Source organism: Pholcus phalangioides, unplaced genomic scaffold (genome assembly GCF_987345545.1).
Source record: "Pholcus phalangioides strain wild (caught in Gottingen) unplaced genomic scaffold, Ppha-v1.0 ptg000015l_1, whole genome shotgun sequence".
Taxonomy (NCBI): Eukaryota; Metazoa; Arthropoda; class Arachnida; order Araneae; family Pholcidae; genus Pholcus; species Pholcus phalangioides.
In genome coordinates, this window is record NW_028301608.1 from 96,908,468 (window position 1) to 96,936,276 (window position 27,809).

Genomic DNA, 27,809 nt, shown 5'->3' on the forward strand with positions numbered 1-27,809 from the left:
TAATATAGCTGTTATATTTGTGATAAGCATGAAAGAATTGAATGACGTATAATTTTCTGTGAATCATATAACCGCGTTGATTTGCACAGCACACAGGTGATGGTTTTTATACCCTCTTCCTTATATTCTGACCTCCTTAGCATTTACGAACTGTATATATATTTTTTTTTTGATAGCATCAACATGCCGAAACTGCTATCATCGTGGGGGTGTAGCTCAGTGGTAGAGCGTTCGCTTTGCATGTGAAAGGCCCGGGGTTCGATCCCCCGCACCTCCATTTTTAACTTTTTTTTTTGTCTCCGCACTGAACTTGTACTTGTGGATTCAAATCTCGTATCCGAAGATGATGTCACTCTTGACTATTACTACGACGGTTTCCACAACTGGCTGATGCGAGGATAAATCTGGTCTAGAGTGCTCCAGCGACAAATGAGAGGGCGGGGGTTCGATTTCCCGTAAGGGCAGTTCTATTTTCTTTCCTGGATTTATCTTCGCATCAGCCAGCTGTCGAAACCTTTATACCTCGTAACATTCAAATTTCGTTGTTAAGCGCTTGCGTCATGGAAGGGAGTGGGGCAATTCAGCTGAATTTTTTTCAATTAAAAATAACCTATATACCCCCCCCCCCTCAACTTCTTTGAGAAAATCTTCTGTACACATATGTGTTCTCCGAGACCGTCCATCCCTTTGGGAAAGAGCGCAAACCATCCCAAGATGGTCTCTCTGGGCGGTCAGCGGTCATGTCTGTCTGTCTGTACACATATGTTCTTAAGGACTGTGTAGTTTCTGTCAAACAAGCCGCATTAAGAAAAATGACTGAAGAAAAATATATTTTTGTAGAAACACCGTAACATTATACAGGGTGCATAGAAGAGGCCCTTTGCCGGAAATTATGGCGAGCAGTTGACCCTAAAGGAAAGCTTCAAATTAGAAAAGTATCCAAATAATGTGTAGACTTCAAATACGTCATTCGTGTTGTAAGGGGATACTGGATTAAAATTTAAAAAAATCACTTTTTATACGTTCCCCGTGTGCCCAGAAACCCAATTAGAAAGTTCTTGCCATATGTCTCTCTCTCTCTCTCTCTTGATGCCAACAAAAGAAAATTCCACGTTTCTAAGTGAAATATTCGCTGAGAATATGAAAAACGGAGGAAAGGTGGGGGAACAGCATTAAAAAAAAAGTGCGGGTAAAACTTTTAGGGCAACAACTTTTTGATTGGGTTTTTTTTGGGGGGCACGGGGACTATATAAAAAAGTGGCATTTTTATTTTGATAACTATACAACCCATTGAAACATGAATGACATACCTGAGTATTCGGATACGTTTTCTTATTGGAAGTATGCTTCTAGTATCACCGGTTCGCCAGTAAAATGTCACATGCCCATTAACCTATCCCCAGTAGCACAACGATATATTACAATATCTGGAGCATATTGTGGTGTCAGAGGAATATCAGATGTCATAACTATGATATAGAACGATTTTGTCCTATATGGTGCAAATTATTTATGACATTAATTGATCAAGTCTTTAATTTTTCAGTCGAATTTGTATTTGATTCCATGTGAATAATCTCTACTTTGAAGGACAACAACTTGGGACAATAAATTATTTTAATATAGTTTGAAAAACATAGTTCATGTCGTGAACCTGAGGAAGATCTATATCAGATTCTCGATATAGACTTGATATAGATCTATCAAAGAAGACATAGCTCTATATCCTGAACATGGCATACAGTGTGTACATCTATATCGTGAATCTGACAAAAATATATATATCAGATACACAATATGCTGAGATATCAACATATCGCGTGCCTTTAAATAAAAATATTGCCTTCAAATAAAAATTTGGAGAAAATTTAAAGTCGAGCGTACAAGTTTTCGTTTGAATTGAAATTAAAAACGTTTGAATGAATAATTTTTCATATGAAATTTTGATTTTAATAGGATTAATTATGTTTATATATCAAAATCATTTCATCAGTTATAATTGAATCCTTACTGTGTATGTTTTACATCATAGATGTTGGTATTTTAGGAGGAGCAAGAACTTATCCACCGTAACTTTAATTGCCACTTTATAATTGCACATATTTCTTTAATTTATAAAAATTTGCTCTTGTTTTTGTTCTATATGTGTTTTTTTCTTAAAATTATTTATTTTTTTCCTTTGATCTTTTCATTTTCTACCATACTTTGAGAATTTTAACTTTTTTGTGTTGCATATTTTTTTATTTTTTGTTTCATTAGCGTAAATTAATAATTTTAAATAAATAGTTAATATACTACACAATACATTAATTTGTTTCTCGTGTTTTTTGTATTATATATAATTTCCTTAATTTTAATATAATTTTTTCAATTATCTGCCTCAATATGATAAATATGTCTCACAATTTCTATTTTGTAATATTTGTGCATACATGAAAATGAATAAATTTGATTGAAAATACAAGTAAAAAACCATTACTTGTAAATTAATGTTATAATAACAACTTGTAGCCACTGCTGTAGTGATGGGTTGGTAAGATACGGAGTTAGAGATGGGAAGAGTTCAGGGCTCATCCACCTACAGGAAAGTATACTTTTTTTTTTATTTCTTCTGGAAGGGCGCCATCTATCGTCCAAACCTTTAAGTATTTGATATATCACATTCACGATATAGAGCTATTTATCTCTGACTATGCCTTTTTTAGCCAGAACGATATCGTGGCCCGATATAAATCTATATTGGAACTAAACTAATATTTTACCATATATATCTATATCTTTGTGCTGCTTGGGTATGCATCATGTATAATCTGTGCCTTTTTTTCTCTCTTTCTTTTTTCATCCAACGTGAAACCCCCTCGTTGTCACAGTGGTGGCCGACTTAAGTTGGTTTTCTGTGGTTCCCAACTTCGAGGCACAAATGCTGGACGATCTCCCCGTTAAAAGTCTCGTCACAGAGACAACAGGCCTACAACCATACCATTATTCAACCATTACACTTCACTCATAGTTATAAAAACTGATGGCAGATGGCGGCACTACAAATAACAAATAAAAAAAAAAGTATTACAAAGAAACAAGATTCACGTCAGGTTCTCAACACATACACAGGCATTCCAGCATGAATCAATTCATTGGCAGTTCCGCAGAGGAATATGGACGATAACGGGAACATAAGTGAACTGTAAATGTGCCGCGGGACGCTCAAATGATATGGGAATGTGTTGTGGGATACTCAAGTCGTCTAGGAATGTTGCGAGTCACTAAAAGGGTTTGGGAATATGCCGTGAGTCACTAAAAGGGTTTGGGAATATGCCGTGAGTCACTTAAGTGATGTAAGAATGTGCCGTGAGTCACTTAAGTGATGTAAGAATGTGCCGTGCGTGACTTGATCCCAAACAGTGCCCCAGGTCACTTTATTGATTTGGAAATGTACCACGGGTCACTTGATCGATTAAATGTGCCACCGGTCACTTAAGTGTGGTGAGAATGTTCCGCGAGGCACTTAAATGATCCAGAACAGTGCCCCAGGTCACTTAAGTGATCTGGAAATGTGTCGCGGGTCACTTGAGGAATCTATTATGTACTGCTTAGTTATTTACAAAATTAAATTTGAGGTCACGGGCCACATCCTTTGGCCTCGCGGGTCATAGGTTGAGCACGTATATAGTCTACGTCAAGGGTGTTTAACGTTTTTGGAAAATATGCGGGTCACTTCATTGGTTTCAAACGTGTCGTGTGCCACTTCAATTATCTGGAAATATGCCTCGATCCACTCAGTGGATTTGAAAATGTGCCACGGGCCACTTAATTGAATTATCATCTGGAAATGTGCCGCGAGTCACTCACGTGATCTAAAATAGTGCCGCCTTCCACTTGAGCGATCTAGAAATGTGCCGCGGGCAATTTAAGTGATCAGGAAATGTGCCAAAAGAGCTAATTTAATTATCTCTAACAAGCAGCATAAAACGGTATTACACGAGAAAAGACTGAAAAAAGACCTTTTACAAAACTTGAAATTAGTTTTTTCAAGTTTTGTGGAAAATATTTTATAAAGCTTGCAAAAATGCAATTAATAAGCGTATCGCTTGTGTATTCATGCGAATTTAACCAATAGGCGTATTGGTTGTTCTTACAAATTTTGTGCAAGGTCTTTTATCAAACTTTTATAGTGTAATCCCGGCTTTAGTGAGATCTGAATGTATCGTGGGCCGCTTAAGTGATCTGTAGGTGTTCTGCGATCCACTCGAACGATCTGGAAATGAGCCGGGCAATCACTTAAGTAATTCACCAATGTACCTTGTTCTAGTGAAACAAATTGGATTTGTGCCGAGGGCAGGGTCGCAATGACCGTGTCAAGGCTCGTTTTGGTGCCCGTATATAATGTAGAAGGTGCAGTGGTGCAGCTAAAAGGTGAATTTGGCACCCTTTCCGATCCACCAGCATCTGAGGCTCCAGGCCCACTAGCTCCTCCTCCCCCCCCCCCCCCAGTTATGGCCCAGGCCGTGGGTCGTTCAAGTAATTTCAAAATAAGCTTGGAGTTGCTTTAGTAATCTTGATATGGACCGTTGGCAGCTTCAATGATCTGTAAATGTGTCATGAGACACTGAAATAATCTGAAACTGTGTCGCGGGTCACTTAGAATTTAGATAAAACCTGGAAATGTGTGCCGTTGGCTGCTCAAGAAATTTCACTGTCTTTCGTGGGCCACTTCAGGGATTTGGTTATTTGTCGTGGGCCACACCCGATGACTTCAGGAGCTACATTTGTCTCACGAGCCATATATGGGTTGATCGTACATGCATGATCTACGACATACATGCTCAACCCATGGCCTGCGCGCCAAATGTGGCTGTCTGAGTCCTCTGGTGTGGTCCACGATGTCAAACATAATTTTGTAAAAATCAAATAAGGATCACATTTCCAGATCATTTATGAGTCCCGTGCAGATTTGCAGCTCACCGCGTTACAGTTCAAGATCCACGGTATATTTACAGACCACAAGAGGTATGCAGAACATTTTCACATCACACGCAAGTGACATGCAGCACATTCCCAGATAACCTAAGTGGCCCGCAACACTGTTCTGGATCACTTAAATGACTCACAACATATTTATACAGATCACTTGAATGAAACGTGGCACAATTCCAGATCACTAAAGAGGTCCGCGGCACATTTACAAATCACTTAAGTGTCCCACAGCGTATTTAGAGATCACTTAAGTGAAACGCGGCAAAATTCCAGATCATTAAAGCGGCCCGTTTTACATTTGTAGATCACATTTAAGTAAGTGGCCCGCGACACGTTTTCAAATCATTGAAGTGACATGCATTCTCCCAAAGGTTGAACACCCTCAGTTTGCATGCATGCTCCCCCCCCCCTCAAGAACAGGGGCTGACCTTGAAGGGGGGGGACCTACACCCCTCGACGTAAGCGGAGATAGATCTGAAAGTCTGGGGGGGCACAATGATGATTACTGGGGGGGGGGGGGGGGGGGGAGAATGACGATGATGATTTCAATCATATATACGCATACATTAGATCAGTCAGCCACCTTTGCCTTGGGAGTGAGGCAATGTCCCTGGGGCCCGGGACAATTCACATCATTTTTTTAATGCTATAAATTCACTACAAAAGAACTCGTGAAAAGTCTAGCCTGTGGGCCCGCAAATGATCCCAGCCTAAACATGTCCTTCTTAAGAGCGTCATGGTGAGCTCCCGGACCATGTGATTTTTCTGAGGCCCTGCCAAACAAATTTACATGCATACATACTCTCGAAAATCTCAACCAGATCACATTTTTGTAAGGGTTCCCGCCCCCTCTTCTCTTGAGGTCCCCCGAGCCGTAGCCGGATGGACCCATGCGTAAAGACGGCACTGAGCCTAGGGCCCTGCTTCAAGATTTGGGGGAGAGCATTTCCACGGAACACTCGAGTGGTCATAGCGACGGAATCGCGTCTCGTCTTCGCGGGTTCGAACCCCACCGTCGCCACAGTGGTAGTCGGCTGAAGTTGGTTTTCTGTGGTTCCCAACTTCAAGGCGCGAATGCGAGCCGATCTCCCCATTTAAAAAAGTCTCGCCACAGAGAACAACAGACGTACAAACAATACAAAATGCAATTCAATCATAACACATCACTCACTTCACTTCTGAAATATAGATGGCGACACTGAAAAATCAAAAACACCACACTACAATACGCACTCAGACTTGTTAAGTACACACACACAGTTACCCTTCCGCCAAAACTCACTCGGTAGTAAATCGCCAATGTATTATACATCTATGTATTTTATTTTATTTATTTATTTACAATAACCCCAGAAGGCATGAAATGCACTTATAGTGGAAGAAAAAAATAAAAATAATAATAATAGTCAGAACGGGAAGCACTTCGCATACGGAGTCAGGTCGAAATCCTCAATAGCGGAAGCAAATCTTGCGTAGGAGACACATACAAGTTCCGATGGAAGACTGTTCCATATTCTCGCCACACGGCATCTAAAATGCATAGTTCCTAGCCATGACCTTGTTTTGTTCTTTAGTGGTTTGACTAGGTATTGATTTATATTGATAGACCATGATAGATATATGGTGATAGACATGGGCGGAGATACGGGAGGGGGGGGGAGTGGTAAAAGGTAAGCGTCAAAAGTAAAGTTGACTGATCTAATACTTTTTGCATATATGAATCGGCATCATCATCATCGTGCCCCCTTCAGAAATAATGACCGTGCCCCCCTCCCAGAATTCCGAAGTCTATCTCCGCCTATGGTGATAGACCTGAGTTGCGCTCGGTTTGAAAGAAAGAAAATACAATACTTATATATACCATACAGACATCCTCAGAGGGCCATCTCAACATCATCATGCCCGCTCCCCACGGGCCAAGCAATGCCCCTGAGCCCCTCTAAATTCCACACAATGTAAGTGAGGTCGTGAGGGCCGCCTCTCCCCATACATCGAAAGTCCCCGCGGGCAGTGCCCGGGTAACGCGTCACTGACATCGGTGTCAAAATTGTGGGGGGGAGGGGTGGCATTTCGAACACCGTGTCGTTTTCGTGCGAGTCCTCGAAGTCGAGAACTTGAGCTGGTTGTTTATTTGACTCTCTCTCTCTGCTGGTCGTGTTGATGGTCGTGTCGTCTGATGGTCATGAAAGAAAGAAAAAGAATCGTCGTGTGATTGATCAATGCTTAAGCTGATTATGTCGCTGTGAAGAAGCAGAAGATTAAGAAGCAATAAAATAATAGTAATAATTCTAAATTACGACGAACTCGATTTGCTCCGCATCCCTCCTCATTGGAAAATCAGTTCAGTGCGGTAAGTTCCCTCCCTTATGTATGGAAACGCATAATCATTATTTGTTTATTTTATTTTTCCCCATGATTTTATTAATAATGATGGAAAGATTCTTCCCTTGTCTAGTATGGATTGTGAAATTCAAATCAATTAACCAATCATGTCTATACCGTACTACGTGAGTTCAAAAATTCGATCGCACTGTAGTCTCTAGTGTAGGAATTTGTAATGAGACATGTGTTGAGAGATTAATGCGTTAGTACATGATTACTTCTTTTCCTTTGAAGAAAGAAAAGGATCCGGGGCCCTGATTTTATAGTTTGAAGGTGGCCTTAATGCTGGCTAAAATGGGCTCCCTTCTTTTTCCCCCTGAGCTGGTAATTGCATGTAGAAAATTTTAGGTGCCAATAAGGTGTGTTATCAATGTTTTTAAAATCGTGAGCTGGTGGGTGCCTAGGATTCGTCAAGCCCTACTTTTGTTGGGGGGGGAGGGAGCCTTGATAACCAAGGTGGCAATTTTTTATTTAGTGAATGGAGGAATGTTTTGGATGCCCTGGTTTGGGTAAATACCCCCCATTTGCTATGGAAATTATGTTCAGAAAATATTTCTGGTTAGTGTATATCTATTTAAAGTAGTCAAACCACGATTTAACACTAACGCAGCATCTAAGTAACTAGACCAGACATGCCCTGGAGCGCCCGAGTGACGTGGTGGTAAGATGCTCGTCAACCACCATGAAGGTTGCTGTTACAGTGCCGGGTTCGAATTCGAGGGAGGATATAGATAAGATATTTTCCCTAATGAACTTGAGGCGACCACCGATAGACAGCGCTTTTATTTCAAACCCATCTCATTAATGGCAGTAAATTGTAATATAGCGATATGGCCAGAGTTGGTGTTTGGTGAAGTAGACATGCCCTGGCTTCCATTCTTACGGATATCAAGCTGTTCTCGAGGTAAGCTCATTCTCTGGGAGTTTATTATATTTTCACAGCAGATAAAAAAAATTTATAATAATCTTCTATGGTAACAGATCTTGTAACTAAAATCTCCTGAGAATAGTTGGATATTGTAGTTGAATCTTCTGATAGAATAATCGCTGAATCACAAGCATCCTTTCCATATCACCTGTTTAGCGAGCGTTCCCGAGCATAAAAATTCAGAGCGCCTCATAGGTTGTTATTCATCATCTTTAACAAAGACCCATATGTTGCTCAGCATCACGTCCTCAAATGCCTATTGACATATTATTCAGCATGACTTCTTTCTGATGACTTAAAGTCTTTGTTGATGTCAGAAACTATATAAACACCTACTTATCATCCTTTGTAATGTATCAGATGCTTCAAGTAGCCCTCTTTTGATTTAATCAAATTGTCAACCCAATCTTAATTTGTAATAACAACAAATGAGTGACTGCATCTCCCAACCCAGCTGAAATGAAGGGCTATTTGGATGTGAAAACAATTGCTTGCAGTACTCTGCACTTTTCTTCTGCAATTCAACACTAAAATTTCCATCCCTCCAAGAATTACTGAGCAATCAAGTTGAGCGCTTGCTTGCTCAGATCGCAAAAAGGTCGGGTTCATTTCCCGGCTTGTCTGGATTACGAGAGGACTTTGTTCGATTCTTGGTGGAGATGGAATAACTTTTCTTTCAGAGTTCAATTTGACTTTATATCCAAAAAAAAGTCTTTCCTTCATAGCTGTACATGTTGGTTTATTTTTAGGACTAAAATAATTCCCTTAAGAACTAGGGTTACTGTCTTGAAATATTGCCGTATGTGGGTTTTTTAAGCACATTGAGCCCCTTCCTCATTTTGTTTAAATTGACATACTTGCCCACTACTACGGAATGTCAATAGTTTCTATGGATTTCTATCATGAAGTACCAAATTACAGAAGTCTGTTTTGTTTTTTTCTTCAAAATTATTTGTTTCATGGGGCTACTAAAGTACAAAATGATGTCTCCTAACCGGAGAACTTTGTTATTATATGTTTCAGATGGACTATATGCAAATTGTTTGGAACTTCCTCATATTTCTAGAGCAAATAGGATCAAATCACACTTATTACCTTTGGCCAGGTACACCATTTCGATTCCAGGCACTATCAGCAAACTGATGAAATCGAATGTCAGCTTCCTATCTCCTGCTTTTGAACCATTGACATTTGAACCATGGCATTGGGAGCCAATTTGTAAAGATGGCAGGTGGGGGGTCCTTTCCGAGAGATGGCAGAAGATTCTTAGATACTTGGGATTGGTGGCAACTTGCTGAATTAGATAGAATTTTACTTGAGAGATAGGTCACAATGGGTTATGGTGAACGGGGAATTCTCTGATTTGACAGGAATCACAAGTGGAGTTCCTCAAGGAAGTGTCCTTGGCCCTATAATTTTTTCATTTTGTATCAATAAACTTGATCAGGGTATCGATGAGATTGTTATCGAATTCGCAGATGATGTGAAGCTGATTTCTGATTGAGGATTTCTCTGAATTCTATTATTCTATTGAGTACAAAATGATATCACACAAAGACTCCATCTCCAAAAAATGAATATTTAGCTGAATTTGAAATGAAGTGAAGCACCCTTGTTGTTGATAGTCATTGTAAAGGTTTGCCTTGTTTGACTGTTCTCAGGTCCGCAAATTGAATCCCCAGGTGGCCCTTATACTGAAAATGTTTTGATTGCTAAATTGAAAGGAAAAAAATTAGCAGAAGTTTGTTAGTCTGCTACCTCAAAGCAGAATGTGCCAAAATCTGCATCATATGACGCAGAACTATCTAGTGCTATTACAGAAAAATCTGGAAGCATTTTAAAAAAACGTGTAGAAAACACACAACCATTGGGATTTTTACTGCAGAGCATTTCTAGTCAGCCAAGGGCTTGTTGCAGAACGATGCAAAACATTCTGTTTTGAGGGTGTACTATTCCAAAGAAATTAAAGAACTTTCAGTAATTTTGTGAGGAATATCCACGACTAATAGGCCCAAATATAGCCTTTCAAACGATAGGCTATAATTAAATGTTTGTCAGAGGTGGGTAAATGTGAGAGTCTAGCAAATCTCATTTGGTCGGACAAGTAAAGGTCAAGGTTTTCTTTCAGGTATGTGGTAGGCAATCTGATTTGGTGTTGTCAAAAAACATCTCTGCATGATGTTAGTCACCGCGGAAACATTTATAATAAACTTAATCCAAAGATAAACTTTTCAACTTAAAAAAAAACTTTCTTTCGAAATATATAGGCCTAAACATATTTATTGCAATAATATACTGGTGAAAGTATTGTAGGGGGCTATCTACACTCCCCCAGAGCTCAAGTTTTTCAGCATGCACAGCTTGCTTAATGAAATTTGCTATTTTTTATTGCAATACAGATGTTACTTTCGAAACGTCTCTCACACACTAGCCTATACAGAAGTTGTGACTCGTTATCTACATGCAAAACAAGTTCACTAATAGAACTCATGGCTTCATTTCTCAATGATAGAATACAGTGATACCTCTGGTAACAAAGATGATTCATTCCAGAATAATGTTCGTTATCAAAAATTTAATTTCCCATAGATTTCTATGGAAAATTAGTTGATTCGTTCCAGGTTCTGCCCAAAATTTAAATATAAGTTTTTTAAAACACTGATAAACACTATAAAAAAGGCAAAACCTGACTGAAAAATTAACAATTTCTTGAGTAAATGAAAATATACAGGAAGATGAGAGATATTTTCAATTATTTTTTTTATTTGGGTCCTACAGCAACAAATTCTAATGTTTCACATTGTATGTTATGAGGCGTACAAACATATCTACTAACAAAGATATACATATATTCTCAGCCACTTTGTTGGGCATTTTTCCTGTTGTGGCTTGTATTTGTGCTATTCAGGGAAACTTTAATTGCAATACAGCATAATACAAAAAATAAAAATCAAGTCAACATGTACAATAACAACATTTGGATACAATTAAAAATGCAATTTCATCGGTTCCACGTGTACACCACAAACTACTGGCAAGTTTCATGCTGACAAGATAGCTCTGAAAGTTCCCCATGCCCAGTAATAAATTGCGTCAAGTGGAAGTTGGTGGAGAAATGATGACATTTCATTCTTGCTGGAATTGAAAGGAAGAATCTCTTTACCGGCCTTGCATTTTTGGAACTGAGGTATTCTGTATTCCACTGATGAATTGATTTATGTCGATAAACATACTTACGGTAAGATAGTAGAGCTTCCACATTTTCTATAACATCAAGGAGTATAGCAGACCATGTGAAAGCATCTGTTTGCTCATTCCCAACGATGCCATGGTGACTTCAAACATATGTGAAATTGATTATATATTTTTTATTTTTAAGATCATTTATAAGACATTGTGTCTCCGCTATAAGTTTTTCTGTTGAATTCATATTTTGCAGATTTTGCAAGGAATAGAGAGAATCTGAACAAAAATCAGCGCAGTATTATGATTTTTTCCAACACAAGATGAAATCCACTTAGTGGCAAGATTCAAGCAAAAGTGTTCGACTTGAGAGACAGAACAATTATTTTCTAATCTGAATTGGCAAAACAGGAACTCATTCTCTTGCTTATAAACAGCATAAGATAAGAGAGATCGATGAGAGATATTGAAGATATTTTTATTTCATACTAATGGCAGGGCTGGACAAATCCCATGCGCCAGGTCGCTGTGGCAAGTAAAATATTGGTATTGGTGCCTAAAATTTTATTTGTGTAGTTACTAAATTGCTGGTTGAAAGCAGTACAAGATGTTTGCAATTTATACCAGCATATCTGCCAACATGAAAGAGGATCACTATGCCCTAAAAAAATTGAAAGAAGTATTATTTCTGACCTTTTCCTTCTGGTAAAAAAATTTTTGGCACCTAAAAACTTCTGGCCCCTAGATATATTTTTTACGATTTGTCCATCACTGTACTAATGTACACACAACCCAGTTGAGTTTGTAAGTGCCCCATCCATTTGTGATTTTGTCAGCTCATTCTGTGTTACCTACAAAAAGAAAAGCTCGTAGAATGTCTGGACTGTTCAGCTTGATGCTATGAGTCTTGCACTGAAAAAAAGCGTGTTCTGAAAGCATAAGTTCCTTTTTTTTCACAATGCATTTTCTATTAGCTGTCTTTTTACATGAAATGGTTCCAAAACTTTCAGAAAGATAAGTGTAGGTGCATGTGGAAAAAGATTCTGAGATGGACATGAGTTACTCGAGTAAGAGTAATTCTGATATTGATTGGTGCCAAAATTAAACTCGCAACTCTGCTGTTTTGTGTTTACATCAACCAAAATGTCTGTTAGACAAATCAGTATTCATTGACCTAGGCAGAAAAATCACTAAAAAAGTCTTCGTTGACCAAAAAATTTGTAAGCTGAGGCATTCATTAGCCGAGGCATCACTGTATAATCTGTGTGATTTTAGTGAAACAATCAATGTAATATGTATTTAATAATTTATTTTTCCTTCTCTTTTTTTCTTATCTTTCCCAAGTTTTTACAAATCGGTGAAAGACAGGCCTAAAGTGGCAATGGATGGACAGAAAGTTTGGATCTACCTTCCAGAGCCATTGGTTCTCTACATTTTTTCTCACCTGAATGCCAAAGACTTGCTTAATGTGCGCAGAGTGTGTAGGACTTGGTACAGAATCGCTAGTGACGAGTTTCTGTGGCGGAACCGTTTTCACATGGACTATAAAATTGACAGAAGCATTCCCATTGCACCTGGAAAGGTGTCGTGGCTAGGCGAATACAGGCGTCTCAAACATCACACACCTGTACTGCAAACGGAAGTGCTGATAGAGCATGCTCATCAAGTTCTTCATGTCAGCTTTTCGCATAATGGCGATATGTTTGCCAGCAGCTCAAAAGATGGTTATATTAAGGTGGATTTTTATTTTTTTAATTGATTGAAATTTTGATTCCTAGTCTAATTAATCATGTATGTCATCTCATTAATCATCACTTAATTGCATGTCATCTTAATTATACAGTATATAGTTTAAACATTATAATTTTCATACTATTTAACCCTTTATTTGGCAGTGTTGCTCTCAAAGAAAAGCAACATGAATTGTTATATTTTTCAAGTAAACTTAATTTATATTTGATCTCGTTTCGATTGATTTCCTAAGCTAATCGATTTTTACTTGTGAGCTGTTCATGAAGTCTATAATAACCAGCAGAATGACTCAAAGGTTCGCATGTCTCCTATTTCGTGACAAGCCAAGAAAGGGCGATTTTTGACCCTTGCTTTTTGGAGGGAAATGTGGAGGAGACATGTTGCTTTGTGTTCTTCAACAATGATAAAAAAACTAAGTTGGCAAACAATAAATATCATTTTTATACTATTCAAATCTATGCATACAGTGTGTTCCCTGAAGTGCAACATCCCATATTTTTTTGAATATTGACAATAAATGTTTTTGTCAGGTAATAGCATTTAGGGCACCTCCATTTGCCTAATACAGCCCCTCAAAATTTTTCTCCTTTAGATATTTCACTGCTTGGCAATTAAAGGGTTAATATTAAAACTTGTGTTTTTTACAAATTTCTTCACATTTATAAAAGCATTTTTTGAAATGACTCAAACATTATCTGCATAAACAAAATATTAGCAAATGATTATTTATGGCTACATCATAAAGTGTAGTTCTACTAAAAAATTATCGATTTAGCTGATAATGCTTATTAGAGCAGGCAGGGATGTAAGTACGAGTTTTTGTGGGGGAAGGGGCAAAAAGAATTTTGTGTGCTTCCCTCCTCCCTCTTCCACTTTCTTTCTTTTAAATTGAGCGCAACTCTGGTTGCCCCCTCCACTACTACTACACTGCACACAACAACTCTGGTCATATCCCCATATACAATTTATATTATGAATTAATGGGATGAATTCCCATTCCAGTGGTTAGTCTTCACTTTTTTTCCCGTATAAGATAATCTCTTTCAGATCCTTCAGAATAAGAAAGCCTTATCACCAATCTTTATCCGCATTTTTCTCTGGATTCTCTACTACTACTACTACTACTATTACTTAACCGAACATGTACCTCGTACACATTCCTTTTCGGAATTTCTAACGAATCGGCATATGCCGGAATGCATGTTCTGAGTGTATGCTTGGCCCTAACGTATTTATGTTGTTGAGTTGCGTTTGTTTTGTGTTCATGCTGCCATCTGGCTTCCATTTTCTGAAGTAAGGATGGAAATGCTTGAATTTTCATGTTTTGTGAGTATCGTGTTGTAGGCCTGCCTGCTCTCTGCGGAGAGACTTTTTCAAATGGGAGATCGGCTCACATTCGTGCCTTGAAGCTGGAAAACCGCAGAAAACCAACTTCAGCCAACCACGTGGATTCTCTACTGCCAGACAGTTTGGTATGAGAAAAATGTCTTATCAGTTGAAGGGTGGGATTTTACATATATATAATACTACTACTACTACTAAACCACACTTGTACCTCATCCATATTCTTCTGCAGAACTTCTAGCATGGGGAGATTGGCTTGCATTTGCACCTCAAAGTTGGGAACCGCAGAAAACCAACTTCGGCCGACCACCACTGCGGCGACGGTGGGGTTCGAACCCAGGACCTTGCGATGCGAGTCCGTCACTATGACCACTCAACCACCACAGCGGCACATATATATATACTGGAAACAAATGTTGGTCAAGGTCACTGAACCTGACATATAGACGTCAATTTATATCTTATTACAGCTTGATTGCCGAAATCGTTATATTCTAGATTTGATAAACTCACTTCCAGATTCTATCACATACAAGTTATTCTTTGATTATTTATATAAGGACTATTACGATTACGGACTGATTATCTGTGGATGATGCTATATGCTCACAATTTGTATGATTATTTACTCCAGATTATTTATTGTATATATGTATATCATTGTTATTTTCACATAAATTAATAAATTTACGGATACACCCATCCCCCGGGAAAGCTTCGATATCTCTCTGAGATGGGAAGCGGGGTGTGTCCGGTCCTTCAATGTTCAATATCTAAGGGGGTACCCCATCCTACTTTTTTTAAATTTTTTGAGTGGGAATCCTGTGTATGCGTTTTTGGTCAGGGAAATGATCGAGCAGATTTTGCTGGGAACCCTGAAATAACACTTCCAGTCCGGTCAAAGGTCCCAGAGTATCTTTTTGGTCTGCCCATGATGTTTTGGGATTGTCCTTTGTCTCTCAGAAGCTCAGTTGAAGTAACATTGGTGAAGTGTATCAGGTTTTTGTTGGATAAAATGATTTCAAATTTCAGTTTGACGTCTTTTTTTCTCTCATCCAGGTGTGGAATGCTACGTATCCAGCAATGGTCAGATACAGTGCTGATATGAAACTCTTCAGTTGGAACTACACCCAATTCTCCCAGTTCAATGAATCTGACACTTTGCTATTGGTTTCTGGTGTCCACTTTGGTGCCCACACAGCATCTGGAGAGATAGCTGTCTTCAATCTCCAAGGTATGTCTTTTTCAAATTCACGATTTAGCTTTTCTTTTCCTAGTCTTCAATAATTTCACAGCAAGATAAGTTTAGTAGCCATTTAATATTACAGTAGGTGTTGCTTATTACAACCATGGTTAATGTTATCATTCTGTATTTTTTATAGCGTACAGAATGTGCCCACACTGTGTTTCCAAAAGTCTTTGTCCTTTTTGGAGTTTAAACATTTTCTCAAATTTCTAGAAAATACTGGGTGAATCATTCTGAAATTTTGATCATATATACCCTACATTGGTACCCACTATTCCCAGTGAAAATTTTGACACGAATGCATTTAGGAGACCGACAAAAAATAAATAAGAAAAACGTTATCAATCAATTCTGTATCAGGAAAAACTGCATATGTCTTGCATCTTTAAAAAATATTGTACAAACTTTGTGCAATAGTTCTGTGCATTTTCGGGAGAACAGCAAGTGTATTACAAATACAAATACAACGCCACAACAGGCAAAATGCCCAACGAGGTGGCTGAGAAAAAGATGCCCATAAAAATATGGATGTCATATATTTCAAAAATATAGCAACCCAATTAAAAATGCAATTAACAAAAATTGTAGACAATATATACACATGATAAAATATTATACAATGCCCATAAAGAATACTTATAGTTGTCTTATTCTAAGTATGGATAGCTTCTCGATTTACCCCAACATGTTTATCATATTTTTTTTTAAATGTGTCAATTATGTTACAATTTAGTACCTCTGGGGGTAAGCTATTCCATTTATTAACAACCCTATTAGAGAAAAATTCCCTGCGACACCATAGCCTTGCATTGTCCCTCACCAATCGATACTGGTGTCCCCTTGTAAAAGCAGTCGATTAGCGGTGTACTAAAAGTTCATGGTCCATCCTATCCATCCCATTGAAAATTTTGAACACTTTGATCATATCTCCTCGACACCTGCATTCATCCAATGTAAACATATTCAAAAAATTAAGTCTCTCTTCATAACTCAAGCCCCGTGTGCCAATAAGGACATGCGTAGCTCTTCTCTGCACCCCTTCAACCAAGTCTATGTCCCTCTGTAGGTATGGTCTCTAAAACCTTACAGTACACTCCAGTCCAGGACGAACTAAGCCTCGAAAAAGCGGAAGAATGACTTTAGGAAAACGCATTTAGGAGAACTCATTTTTGAAAATGAGACCAAGCATTCTAATCGCTTTTTTGACCACTGCTGAACAATGTTCAGAAAACCTAAGCCACTCCTCAATGAGAATTCCCAAATCGGTGACCCTAGTTGCATCCGGGATAGTGACACCATTCAATTCGTAAGAGAACCGTGGGTTGTTCGAACCAAAATGAGCGACCATGCACTTATATATGGAATATATAAGTGCATGGTTGTTGTGCGTGGTACTTATATCATGAATATATAAATGTTTTCTATAAAAATCTAATTTTTATCGCATGCTTTTTGCTTATAACATGCCAAGTTTTCAACTAATTTTTACAAAATTTACAGAAAACGTACAAAATATAAATTTTAAATGTGACAGATAAATGCAGAAAGACATACGTGAGATAATGTGAATTGTAATTTTGAAACTTGCTGAAAGTAACTGAATAATAAGGGGTTTTCCACAAATTGGTATACAATTATTTGCTGTTATCTCATTTTTGACTTGAGTGTTTATTTTCACATTTATTTCACGCATGAGTGCATTATGGTAAAACACTTCTTTTGAATGGCATCAGACATGCGTCTTCGCTCGTTCACAAATTCTATGGGCTTATTCTCAAAATAATCAAATAACAGAAAATAATTGTATGCCAATTTGTGGAAAATCCCATATTAATCCACAGTTATTTTCAGGAGCCTCTGTGGTGGTCGAGTGGTTATAGTGACGGACTCGCGATGCGAGGATCCGGGTTCGAACCCCACAGTGGTGGTCAGCTGAAGTTGGTTTTCTGTGGTTCCCAACTTCAAGGCGTGAATGCGTGCCGATCTCCCCATTGGAAAGTCTCGCCATAGAGAGCAACAGGCCTACAACGTTACCAATATTCAATCATTACACTTCACTCCCATTTTGAAGTATAGATGGCAGCACTGAAATATCATACACAACACTAGCTACACACTCAGACTGTTAGGTGTACACACTCACTTTGTTCCTGACTCTGCCAGGAAGCTGGGCTGGAAGAGATCTCGGCAACGGGATAAGTCCGGTGGCAGAGACCCTGGCGTTCATTCATTCATTCATTCAGTTATTTTCAGGAAGTTTAGAAATTGTAGCTCACTTTATCACATATATCTTTCTGAATTTTCACGACATTCAGTTGGAATTTTCATATAAGTTACACTATATGTCTGACAATCAAATTATGAAAAATAAAATTTATATTTTTGCTCATGCAGAATTAATAATCATACTAAAAATACTTATATCTCATTGAATAATGATTTGTCACATTTTAAATGTCTATAATTTAATTTCATGACATATATAGCATCATGTATACATGTATAGCGTCATGTTTACTTGAGGCTATACATAGCGACATACATACAGTATAGAAATTTAAAATGTGACAAATAGCGTCATGTTTTCTGTAAATTTCTTAAATATTATTTGAAAACTTTTTATGTTATAAGCAAAAATCACGCAATAAAAATTAGAATTTTTATAGAAAACATTTATATTTTCATGATTATACGTGCTATTCTCACGAAAATGCACGGAAGTATTGCACAAAGTTGATACAATATTCTTTTTAAAGCTGCAAGACTTTTTCAGCTTTTTCTGATGCAAAGGGTTTTACAAAAGAATTTTGTTACTTGGTTTTTTGTCGCCCTAAATGCACTTCTGACTAAATTTTCACTGGAAATGGTGAGTACCCAAATAGAATATATATGATCAAAATTTCAGAACAATTCACCCAGTATTTTCCTAGAAATGTGCAAAAAATGTCTTAACTCCAAAAAGGACACAGACTTACTGAAACTAGTGTATATCATAGCATGAGAAAAACTTTGTTTTTTTATACCTACAAGTTACCAGGATTTCTTTGTATGTTATCAATTTTTTTTCCACCCAGAGGTTTTTTGTTCTTTTTGAAGCTTAGGTTCAACCAGACTTATTTTCTTTCTCTATGAGGTTATTCTCAACTAGCAAGACTGTAAGGAATTCAAACCTTCTCCCGCCTTGTTGACGAGCATTGCTATACTCGATTCACAATGCCCTAATTGAGAGATGTAGTTAGCTGCTATGAGATCCGGGTACATGTGGCGTTGCTTTCACCTTTTTATAGTTGAGGCAAATGTTGGGGGGGGGGGAATAAAGGGAAAGTCTGTCCCTTTAGTTCGTGATCAGTTCTCACACACACACACACACACACACACTGCCGAAGGAATTTCTCAAGGATGGAACTTACTGTACATTAAAAAAGTATCATGATTCATATAAATTAGTTCCATGGAAGAATTCTATGCCTGTGCCTTCATAGTATTTTATGAAGCAATTATTTGCCACACGTCTCACTTCTTAAATATTGGGGGTCGAATTCCATACTTGAAAGTAATTGATGCTTAAAAATCTTAAGATAATGTCTATTAATATTCGTTTTTCCCCCTCTAATGCAGCGAAACCTAGTTACAACCGATAAATCCCTCTAAAAAATATTTTTTTCATGGTCCGTAGAGTATATCGTTATATATGTGGGATTTTTAATTATTGCTTTGTCTTTTGAGAAGTAGATGGTTGTGGCACGGATGAGAATGAATAGGATTGAGATATTCCGATGGATGGCAACGAGTAGTTGTCGAGACACGATGGCGGAAAAAGCCACGTCTTCCTATGTGTGTCATTGTATCTTTTTTATTTTATACGTTTATGAGCTTAGCAAATGTTTAGAAAATCGGTGATGTGTTTTTCTCTGTGAAGAGCCCTCATATATATCAAGGTTTTACTTTATCTTCAAAATTATGTTTTTAAAAAAAATTAAACTTTACTGTACACCTTTAGTGCACACCTTAGCTTTGGTTCTAAATTGTTGTTATAATACGTCAATGCGAATACATTTCCTTGGTAGCAAAGAATGACAAGCAAAGTTTGGGAAATAGTTTCGTAAAGGATGATCATGAGCTCCGTTTCCGTATATAAATATGGTTTTGAACTTGGTCATGAAATTCGGCATTCATGCTTATTCCAGGACAATGGGAAAAATGTAGTAGCTAAGATCAGTTAATTATAAAAAGTTAATTAATAGAATTTGGAAATCACTTTGCAACCTGAAAACCATATAATCGGTGATACGATGTTCCAATGGGTAATTATGACCCATCAACCCCCCCCCCCCCTTCATCATTACCCTGCCGTTTCAGTAGCAGTAGTACGCTTTGCCATACAGGAGTTCGTATGCATCATGTGGGTGAATCCATAGGTTCACCTGACAGCCTTAGGGGGTTTCTTTAATTTTCCACAAGGAAAATGACCATAATCAACACGGGTTGTCCACAATTTTGTGCCTAATAGAATTTAAACAATTGATAATTATTATTCTACGTTAATGTTGATGATTAAGTTGTGATTTGTAGTCATTTTACAGATCAAGAATAGATTTATTGAGTAATTCGAATTCTGGAAAACTGGAACTATTTTTCAATCATTGCTGAAATATCCATATCAGCCATTGTTGATATTTAAACAATGCTTTCAAATTCTGGCTGCACAACAGTCGAATTTCATTGTAACAATGGATAAATAAGAGTATAAATGCATACATGATTGTTTTAATCCTCAGGGGGTGTAGAAACTTGGAGAGGGTGGAGCGGGCTTCTCAAGAGAATAAAATAGTGTTGACGAACTAAGAGAAAGCGTTGTGGATGCGGTGCGGGGGGAGGCATGCTCCTCTCTTCCCGCTAGAGTCTACCAGGGTGTTGGTTGGGGGAAACGTAGACTATTTCTCTTGTCAGTGTCTTTTTTCGTAGATCCTCTAGATAACATTAGGTTTAGTGGAGGTAACAATATTTTCTAGAGCCAAGCCTGTCGCCCCCTTTAGGAAACATTCAGCATAACAACTTTGTACAATATTTCTTTTGTAATTTTATTTCTGTATCCATGCAATAACTATGTATTTTCATTACTTTAAGCGCATCTCATATCATCTCTGTTATTGTTATTCTGTATAATACAATTTAAGCAGGAACACTCTGATATGGTCACTAGGGTGGAACGAAAAAAAAAATTTAGAAATTGTAATAGAATTTAAATAACGCCTTTATGTTTTAATTTTTTTCCCCAAAAGTAAAATTTCTTGATGTTGCTCATCGCCCCTAAAGTTTTACGCATGACATGACACCGCGGAGGAAGCTTTCCTATTCCCCTGAACACGTGATTCATTCAGTGACCTCGATGTTATTCCCTTGTTTTCAGTGTATTCATTTGCAATCTTACCCCTTAACTGAGAGGGCAGTCAAAATCCAAGTATTGCAACCAATTTTATGCTGAAAAAATTAAGCTTTCCAGTTTTTTCTCACAAAGCAAGACATATGGTTACTATATTGGCTTCTGAGTTTGTTTTGATATAGTTATGAATGTTTATTATTATCAGAAACCCGGAATCTAGATGGGATCATATTAAGCGTCACGTTCTGTGTTTTTCGCACGCTTATTGCTAAATGGGTTTTGATCAGCATCTCAGCAAATGATTGCCATGACTTGCTAAAAACATTCTATGATATTCATTATTTTTTTGCAGATAACTTCACGCTCCAATGCAGGGTATTGAACAAGCCATATGACATTTTTGGCACTTGGTACACTGATGATTACCTCCTATCGGGCAGACTTCATTTTCTTGCCCACTTTGTATCATGTTCTGCACTGTGGTTAAACAAAGCTTGGCAAGAGTCTGAATCGGAGAAGAAAACAATTATCAAGCGCTTGTTCAAGTTCTACAACAGGAAGGCCAGTTCAATCCGTACAATCATGGTCGCCAATTGCTCTGCTACATCTGAGACCAAAGAGGACTCCTTGTCAAGAGCCGACAGTGTTGGAGGTTCCAGACGTAGGCACATAACAGAGGCTGTAGTTCATGGCAACCCAATATCCCACAATGCCCTCTCTTCAAGTCCATGGCCTGAAACCAGGAGTCGGACTCTGGAACTGGCATCTGGATCATTAACAACAGACATAAAGGTCAGTAATCTGATATTTACATTTCTTTCGCTGACTGGAGTGGCAGACATCTTCAGGAGTGATGTAAAGTTGTAAGTGGAACCTGCATTTACTCTTCTTTCTCACTTGGCCTACACCGCCTTATTATGGTTGATCTAAATTGTTGGTTTTATTAGAGACAAATAACACATGGGGTAATGAATTGAATGACAGTGACTATTTTGACCAATCATGAAAGAGCAGTGCAACGCTGGGATTACACTATAAAAGTTTGATAAGGGTTCTTTTTTTAAAGAAAAATACTTGAAAAGTACCACCAATAAGCACATTGGTTACATTGGAGCGAATTGATATGATTATTGGTTGTTTTTCCTAAGTTTGATAAAAGGACTTTTATCAAACTTATATAGTGTAATCCCAGTCTAAACCAAGTGAGAGATAGAAGTGTAAGTGCAAGAGTGATTTGATAAGTAAAGTAAAATGTTTGTATTTTACCTTACTTATCGAAAAAGGTAAAATTTCTTAGGCCTACCTGGGCCCACCTGTAATCCCACAATCAGCCTGGAGCTGGGCATGGAGTAATCCTTTGATTCTGGTCTGGTGGTCTGGATAAGTAAAGTAAAAAATAGTGTTTGCTTTCTTTGTCTAAAAAATTTTTATTTTATTTTTCAACATAGTCTCTCTCAAGCTCCACACATTTTTTCAGTTGATTTTTTTTTATATTCAAATTTTTTTATTCTAGCAGAACATTGCATTTTCTTTTTTTCAAGCTTTTTTTTGTGCATCAATCTTGTCTGTTTCATTTGTAGCTGTTCTTTCAAATTTCCCCAAATTATAGCATAATGTTCTCCAATTATTGTCTGGTTCTTCTGGAAGTAGCTATTTTGAGTCTTGAAAATCCCAAAAAATGGGATTCCATCACTTTTGTAGGTGATAAAAACAGCCTTTGCCTTGTTTGGTGTCATTTCCCCATGTTCCATGTATTGCTTAGACTCTGGTGTACATTGGTGAATCCATGTTTCACTCGCTGTCAAATATTGATGCTGAAAGTCCTCAGTTATTAGCCAATATCAACAAGTTTTCTTTTGAAATGTCTTTTACATTTGCTTTTGATCAATCATCAGCAATCGCAACATCCATCTTACACAAAGTTTTTTTAATGGAAAGTATTGTGAACCCATTTTATTGAGATGCCCACAACATCAGCTCCTCAAGCACATTCGATCTGTCATCTTCTATGCCAATACCTTGGAATTATTCGATTCTTTCCAGAGTGGTGGCCTAAACAAGGCGGCCAAGATCCGTATGATCGTAGTCACCAATTGCTTTGCAACATCTGAGACCAAAGAGGACTCCTTGCCAAGAGCTGACAGTGTTGGAGGTTCCAGACGTAGGCACGTAATAGAGGCTGTAATTCAGTAGATGTGAGGCCCATTTGAAATCATTCATCCAAAAATTGATGGTCTTTAATGATTGTGCAGAATGCCCATAAACTTGTTGCAGTTCAGCGTTGATCTGGACAGTTTTAAACTGTTTTATATATGAAAAAAATTCCGCTGCAAATCATTTATAATCATCCATTTTCAAAATACTGTCTTGTCCATCCAGTGATATGGACTTTTTAGATGGGTTTTCTTTATGTATAGAAGAGAGTATAGGAAATGCCACTGTGCATGTCTGATTTTTTGATAATCAGGTACACCCTTGTCTCTGATTTGTGCCGGATTAGCGAGAGTCTATTGTAAGTGTTGAGTACTGTAATCTGAACTTGGAGCAATGCCAAAGTATAAACCTTAAAACTCCTGCGCTCAAACTTATGACAAGTTTGGGAGAGTGATACTTATCATTATAATATATTCTTAAAGCAATTTTGCTGCTATCTCATATAAATTGGCCTTACTTGTCGACCCTCATACAGATTTTTTTTTATAACTATCCATGACTCCCATGATGAAGTTTAACACTCTTAAGCAAATAAAGTCGTTGAAAAAAATGCATTGTCTTGTCTGCCAAATGACCTGAATATCTTTTGCAATGTCATTTAGCGATCAAGTTTAATTTATTCAAAAATATCATTTAGTTCTGTTTTTCTGTACTGCTATATAAACTTCCCATTTGAGATAAATATTATTTATTCACAGGTGGATTACAGTGCAGAAAGTAAAGAAGCTTGTACAATGGACAGTCCAATCAGATACAGTCAAGAGTATCGCAGAGCCGAGAGTGCTGATGTCATTCCAGAAAGTGACGAGGACATCGAAGAAAATACAAGTTCAGACTTTGAAGATCCTCTGTTACCATGGGATGAAGAATGGAGTGGTTTGAGTGGTACATATTTCATCATTTTAATAGTTTTCATTTCAGTAGTGTTTCTTATTTTCAAAACATTAATATATGTTTAAGGAATGATATAATCTAAAATTTATCCATGATAAAATTTTATAATCTAAAATTTATCGCCTTCCCCCCTCCCCCACCCCACTCCTCTTCTCTCAGAACAAAACTCAAGAAACTAATATCTGTTAGGAATTAGGATAGTAAATACAAATACACAACAGGCAAAATGCCCCAACAAGGTAGCTGAGAAAAAGATGCCCATAATAAACATGGATGTCATATATTTCAAAAATATAGCAACCCAATTAAAAATGCAATTAACAAAAATTGTAGACAATATATACACATGATAAAATATTATACAATGCCCATGAGAATATTTATTATTGTCTTATTCTGAGTATGGATAGCTTCTTGATTTACCCCAACATGTTTATCATATTTTTTTTTAAACGTGTCAATTATGTTACAATTTAGTACCTCCGGGGGTAAGCTATTCCATTTATTAACAACACTATTAGAGAAAAATTCCCTGCGACACCATAGCCTTGTCCCTCACCAATCGATACAGGTGTCCCCTTGTAAAAGCAGTCGATTAGCGGTGTACTAATAACTCATGGTCCATCCTATCCATCCTGTTGAAAATTTTGAACACTTTGATCATGTCTCCCCAACATTTGCGTTCATCCAATGTAAACATATTCAAAAAATGAAGTCTCTCTTCATAACTCAAGTCCTGTTTGCCTATGTTTTTTTTACCACCGCTGAACAATGTTCAGAAAACCTATGCCACTCGTCAATGAAAATTCCTAAATCGGTGACCCTAGTTGCATCCGAAATAGTGACACCATTCAACTCGTAAGAAAACCATGGGTTGTTCGAACCAAAATGAGCGACCATGCACTTGTCAATGCTAAGCGTCATGCTCCATTCATTTGCCCATGCTGCAATCCTGTTTAAGTTGGTCTGGAGCAACTCCCCATCGCTTTGATTCCTGATTACCCCCATTAGCTTCACCTCATTGGTGAATTTTCTAGCAATCCCATTGATACCCTGATCGAGTTTATCGATAAAAAGTGAAAAAAGTATGGGGCCAAGGACACTTTCTTGAACTCCACTTGTGATGCCTGTCCAACCAGAGAATTCCCCATTCACCATAACTCATTGTCACCTATCTTTTAACCACGATTCTATCCAATTCAGCAAGTTGCCCCAATCCCAATCTCGTAGGCAGATCGTATCCCAATCAGAAGGCATTCGATTGGGTCCAACATGCTAAACTCTTGCAGCATTTACCATGTTGGACCCGATCGAATGCCTTCTGAAAATCAAGGTAAACAACATCTACATTTTTGCCCTTACCCAAAGCCCTCGTCTCATGATCATAGAAGCAAAGGAGATTAGTCACACATGACTTCCCCTTCCTGAACCCATGCTGATTATCCGACAATACAATATTCTTGTCCATCCACTTTGCCAACTGCCTTTAGATAATAATTTCCAAAATTTTCGACAGGGAGCTTGTCAAACTCACTAGACGATAATTGGACACAGCTTCTCTACTACCCTTCTCAAATATTGGAACAACATTAGCAAGTTTCCAATCCCTTGGGATAATACCCTCTGCAACACTACTCCTGTACATATGTGCGACTGGCTCCCAGCAATTCATTAGCACATTCCCTGAGGACCCTGGGATAGATATCATCTGGTCCTGGTTCTTCACTTGCACATACATTTTTTAGAAGATTTAGGACCTCCACGTCCTCCACTTTAAAATTGTTGAGGATTTTATTACCCCATGCAACACCCGTATATTGAATATCATCTCCATTGAAAACTGGCACGATAAAATCATTGAAAACATTGCACATGTCTACCATTGCTCTCTAACCTAGACCCTCCTATCGACAGGGGTTCAACTGTCCCCTTTCATCCATTATTGATGTATCTAAAAAATTATTTTGGGTCAGAGCCAATGTTATCTGCCAACCTAGATTCAACTTCCTTTTTACTATCCCTTATCGCTTTCTTCAGCGCTCTTCTTTTATCAGTAAACAATGATATGTCACCTCGTCCGCTTTTACGCTCACTGAATGCTCTTTTCTTTTCAAGATAAAGGTTACGCACGCTATCCATGAACCATAGAGGGTGCGATGTACTAACACGCTTTTTTCGAACAAAGGGTATGACATTGTGCAAAACAAAGAACAGCTTCGTACTAAATTCTTCCCATTGATTTACCACCCTGACTGATTCCAACCGGTCTTTGAAACTTCCGCTAACCTTCCTCTCAAAACATCAAAGTTAATTCTCAGAAAACAAGGAACCAGTCTTTTGTTATCAACCTTACCCAAAGAAAAGTTACAGTGAAACCTGACGACACGATGATCACTGGAAGAAAACATGTCTCCCACCGAAACATGTTCAACAAGATCCTCAGAACTAGTAAGAACCAAATCCAAAATAGTATCCAATATGACTTCTTTGCATGTTACACTCTTTAGCCTTCAAACATGATTTCACGTATATCAACACTCTCATCCACTCCCTTTCCTATCAGATCTATTTCTCAAAAAGTATTGTATCCTGAGATGTGTAAGAAAGATTCATCCCCATCCAGGGTTTAAGCTGTATAAAAAATTCCTTTCGCAAAAAAGCGAAAATGGGGGGGGGGGGGAGCTTTAGCAAAATGCTACGATGCTAAGGGGCTATTCAAGTATTACGTCAGCAGATTTTTAGCCATTTTTGACCCCCCCCCCTTGTCAGCAAAAGTCAGCAAAACACTGACCCCCCTCCACCCCTTGTCAGCAAAATTTAGTCAGCAGCTTAGAATTTTTCATATCTTCAAAAAGGGTGGTCGATGATGTAAACAACCTTCAAACTCCTCCCCCCCCCCCCCATCATCAAAAGTCAGCAAATCCGAAACCCCTCCCCCCCAATGCTGACGTAATACTTGAATGACCCTCCCTAATGTAATGATTGATGGTTGGGTGTCTACTCGTTGCGTACCGTCTGTACGCATTTTTGCGAAAGTGGCTACTACTTTTTTCGCATTTTGCAAAAAATGCAACCGTAACTTAAACCCTGTCCCCATCGTTTGCCCAAGATTCAGTAACGGCTATATGATACAGGCCCTCCACAACTATCATAGTTTCTAAAAAATCTTTCTTATTACCCAAGCTCCTGGCATTAATTGGCACACATTTTAATTTGTCCTGTGATTTAGTGTCAATCGAGAAGCCATCCAAGTCAGAGGTGGGTAATTCTCTGTCAGTATACTGTTGTGATTATCATTAACTAACCCACATTCCCGACTAAGTACATTGGAAGAATGACTTTATCACTTTTGCTATTTCTCCAGCTTTCCATTCATTCACGTTTTCCATATCAACTGAATTTGCTTCCCCACAAATCTGTTTTGCTACTACACCATACCGTTCTTTCAAACGATTCAGCCAGCCAACACGTGCTTGAAAGTTTTTGCATTCAAAAGTGCATGCAAATTC

At 38.0% G+C, this 27,809-nt stretch overlaps 1 protein-coding gene and 1 non-coding gene across 2 annotated transcripts in view; both read left to right on the forward strand.

The window, feature by feature from the left end:
* The first annotated feature begins 205 nt into the window (after positions 1-205).
* On the forward strand, positions 206-277 carry TRNAA-UGC (transfer RNA alanine (anticodon UGC)). Its single transcript has one exon. It is a non-coding gene; the product is annotated as a tRNA-Ala (tRNA).
* A 6,833-nt stretch (positions 278-7,110) lies between these two features.
* Positions 7,111-27,809, forward strand: part of Fbw5 (F-box and WD repeat domain containing 5) — a 35,106-nt gene continuing 14,407 nt past the window's right edge. Inside the window, exons 1-5 of the mRNA XM_089244842.1 lie at positions 7,111-7,324; positions 12,812-13,202; positions 15,623-15,797; positions 21,545-21,984; positions 24,105-24,291. Coding sequence (XP_089100968.1) covers positions 12,849-13,202; positions 15,623-15,797; positions 21,545-21,984; positions 24,105-24,291 — 1,156 coding nt within the window. The 5' untranslated portion in view covers positions 7,111-7,324; positions 12,812-12,848. The remainder of the gene's footprint in view (positions 7,325-12,811; positions 13,203-15,622; positions 15,798-21,544; positions 21,985-24,104; positions 24,292-27,809) is intronic.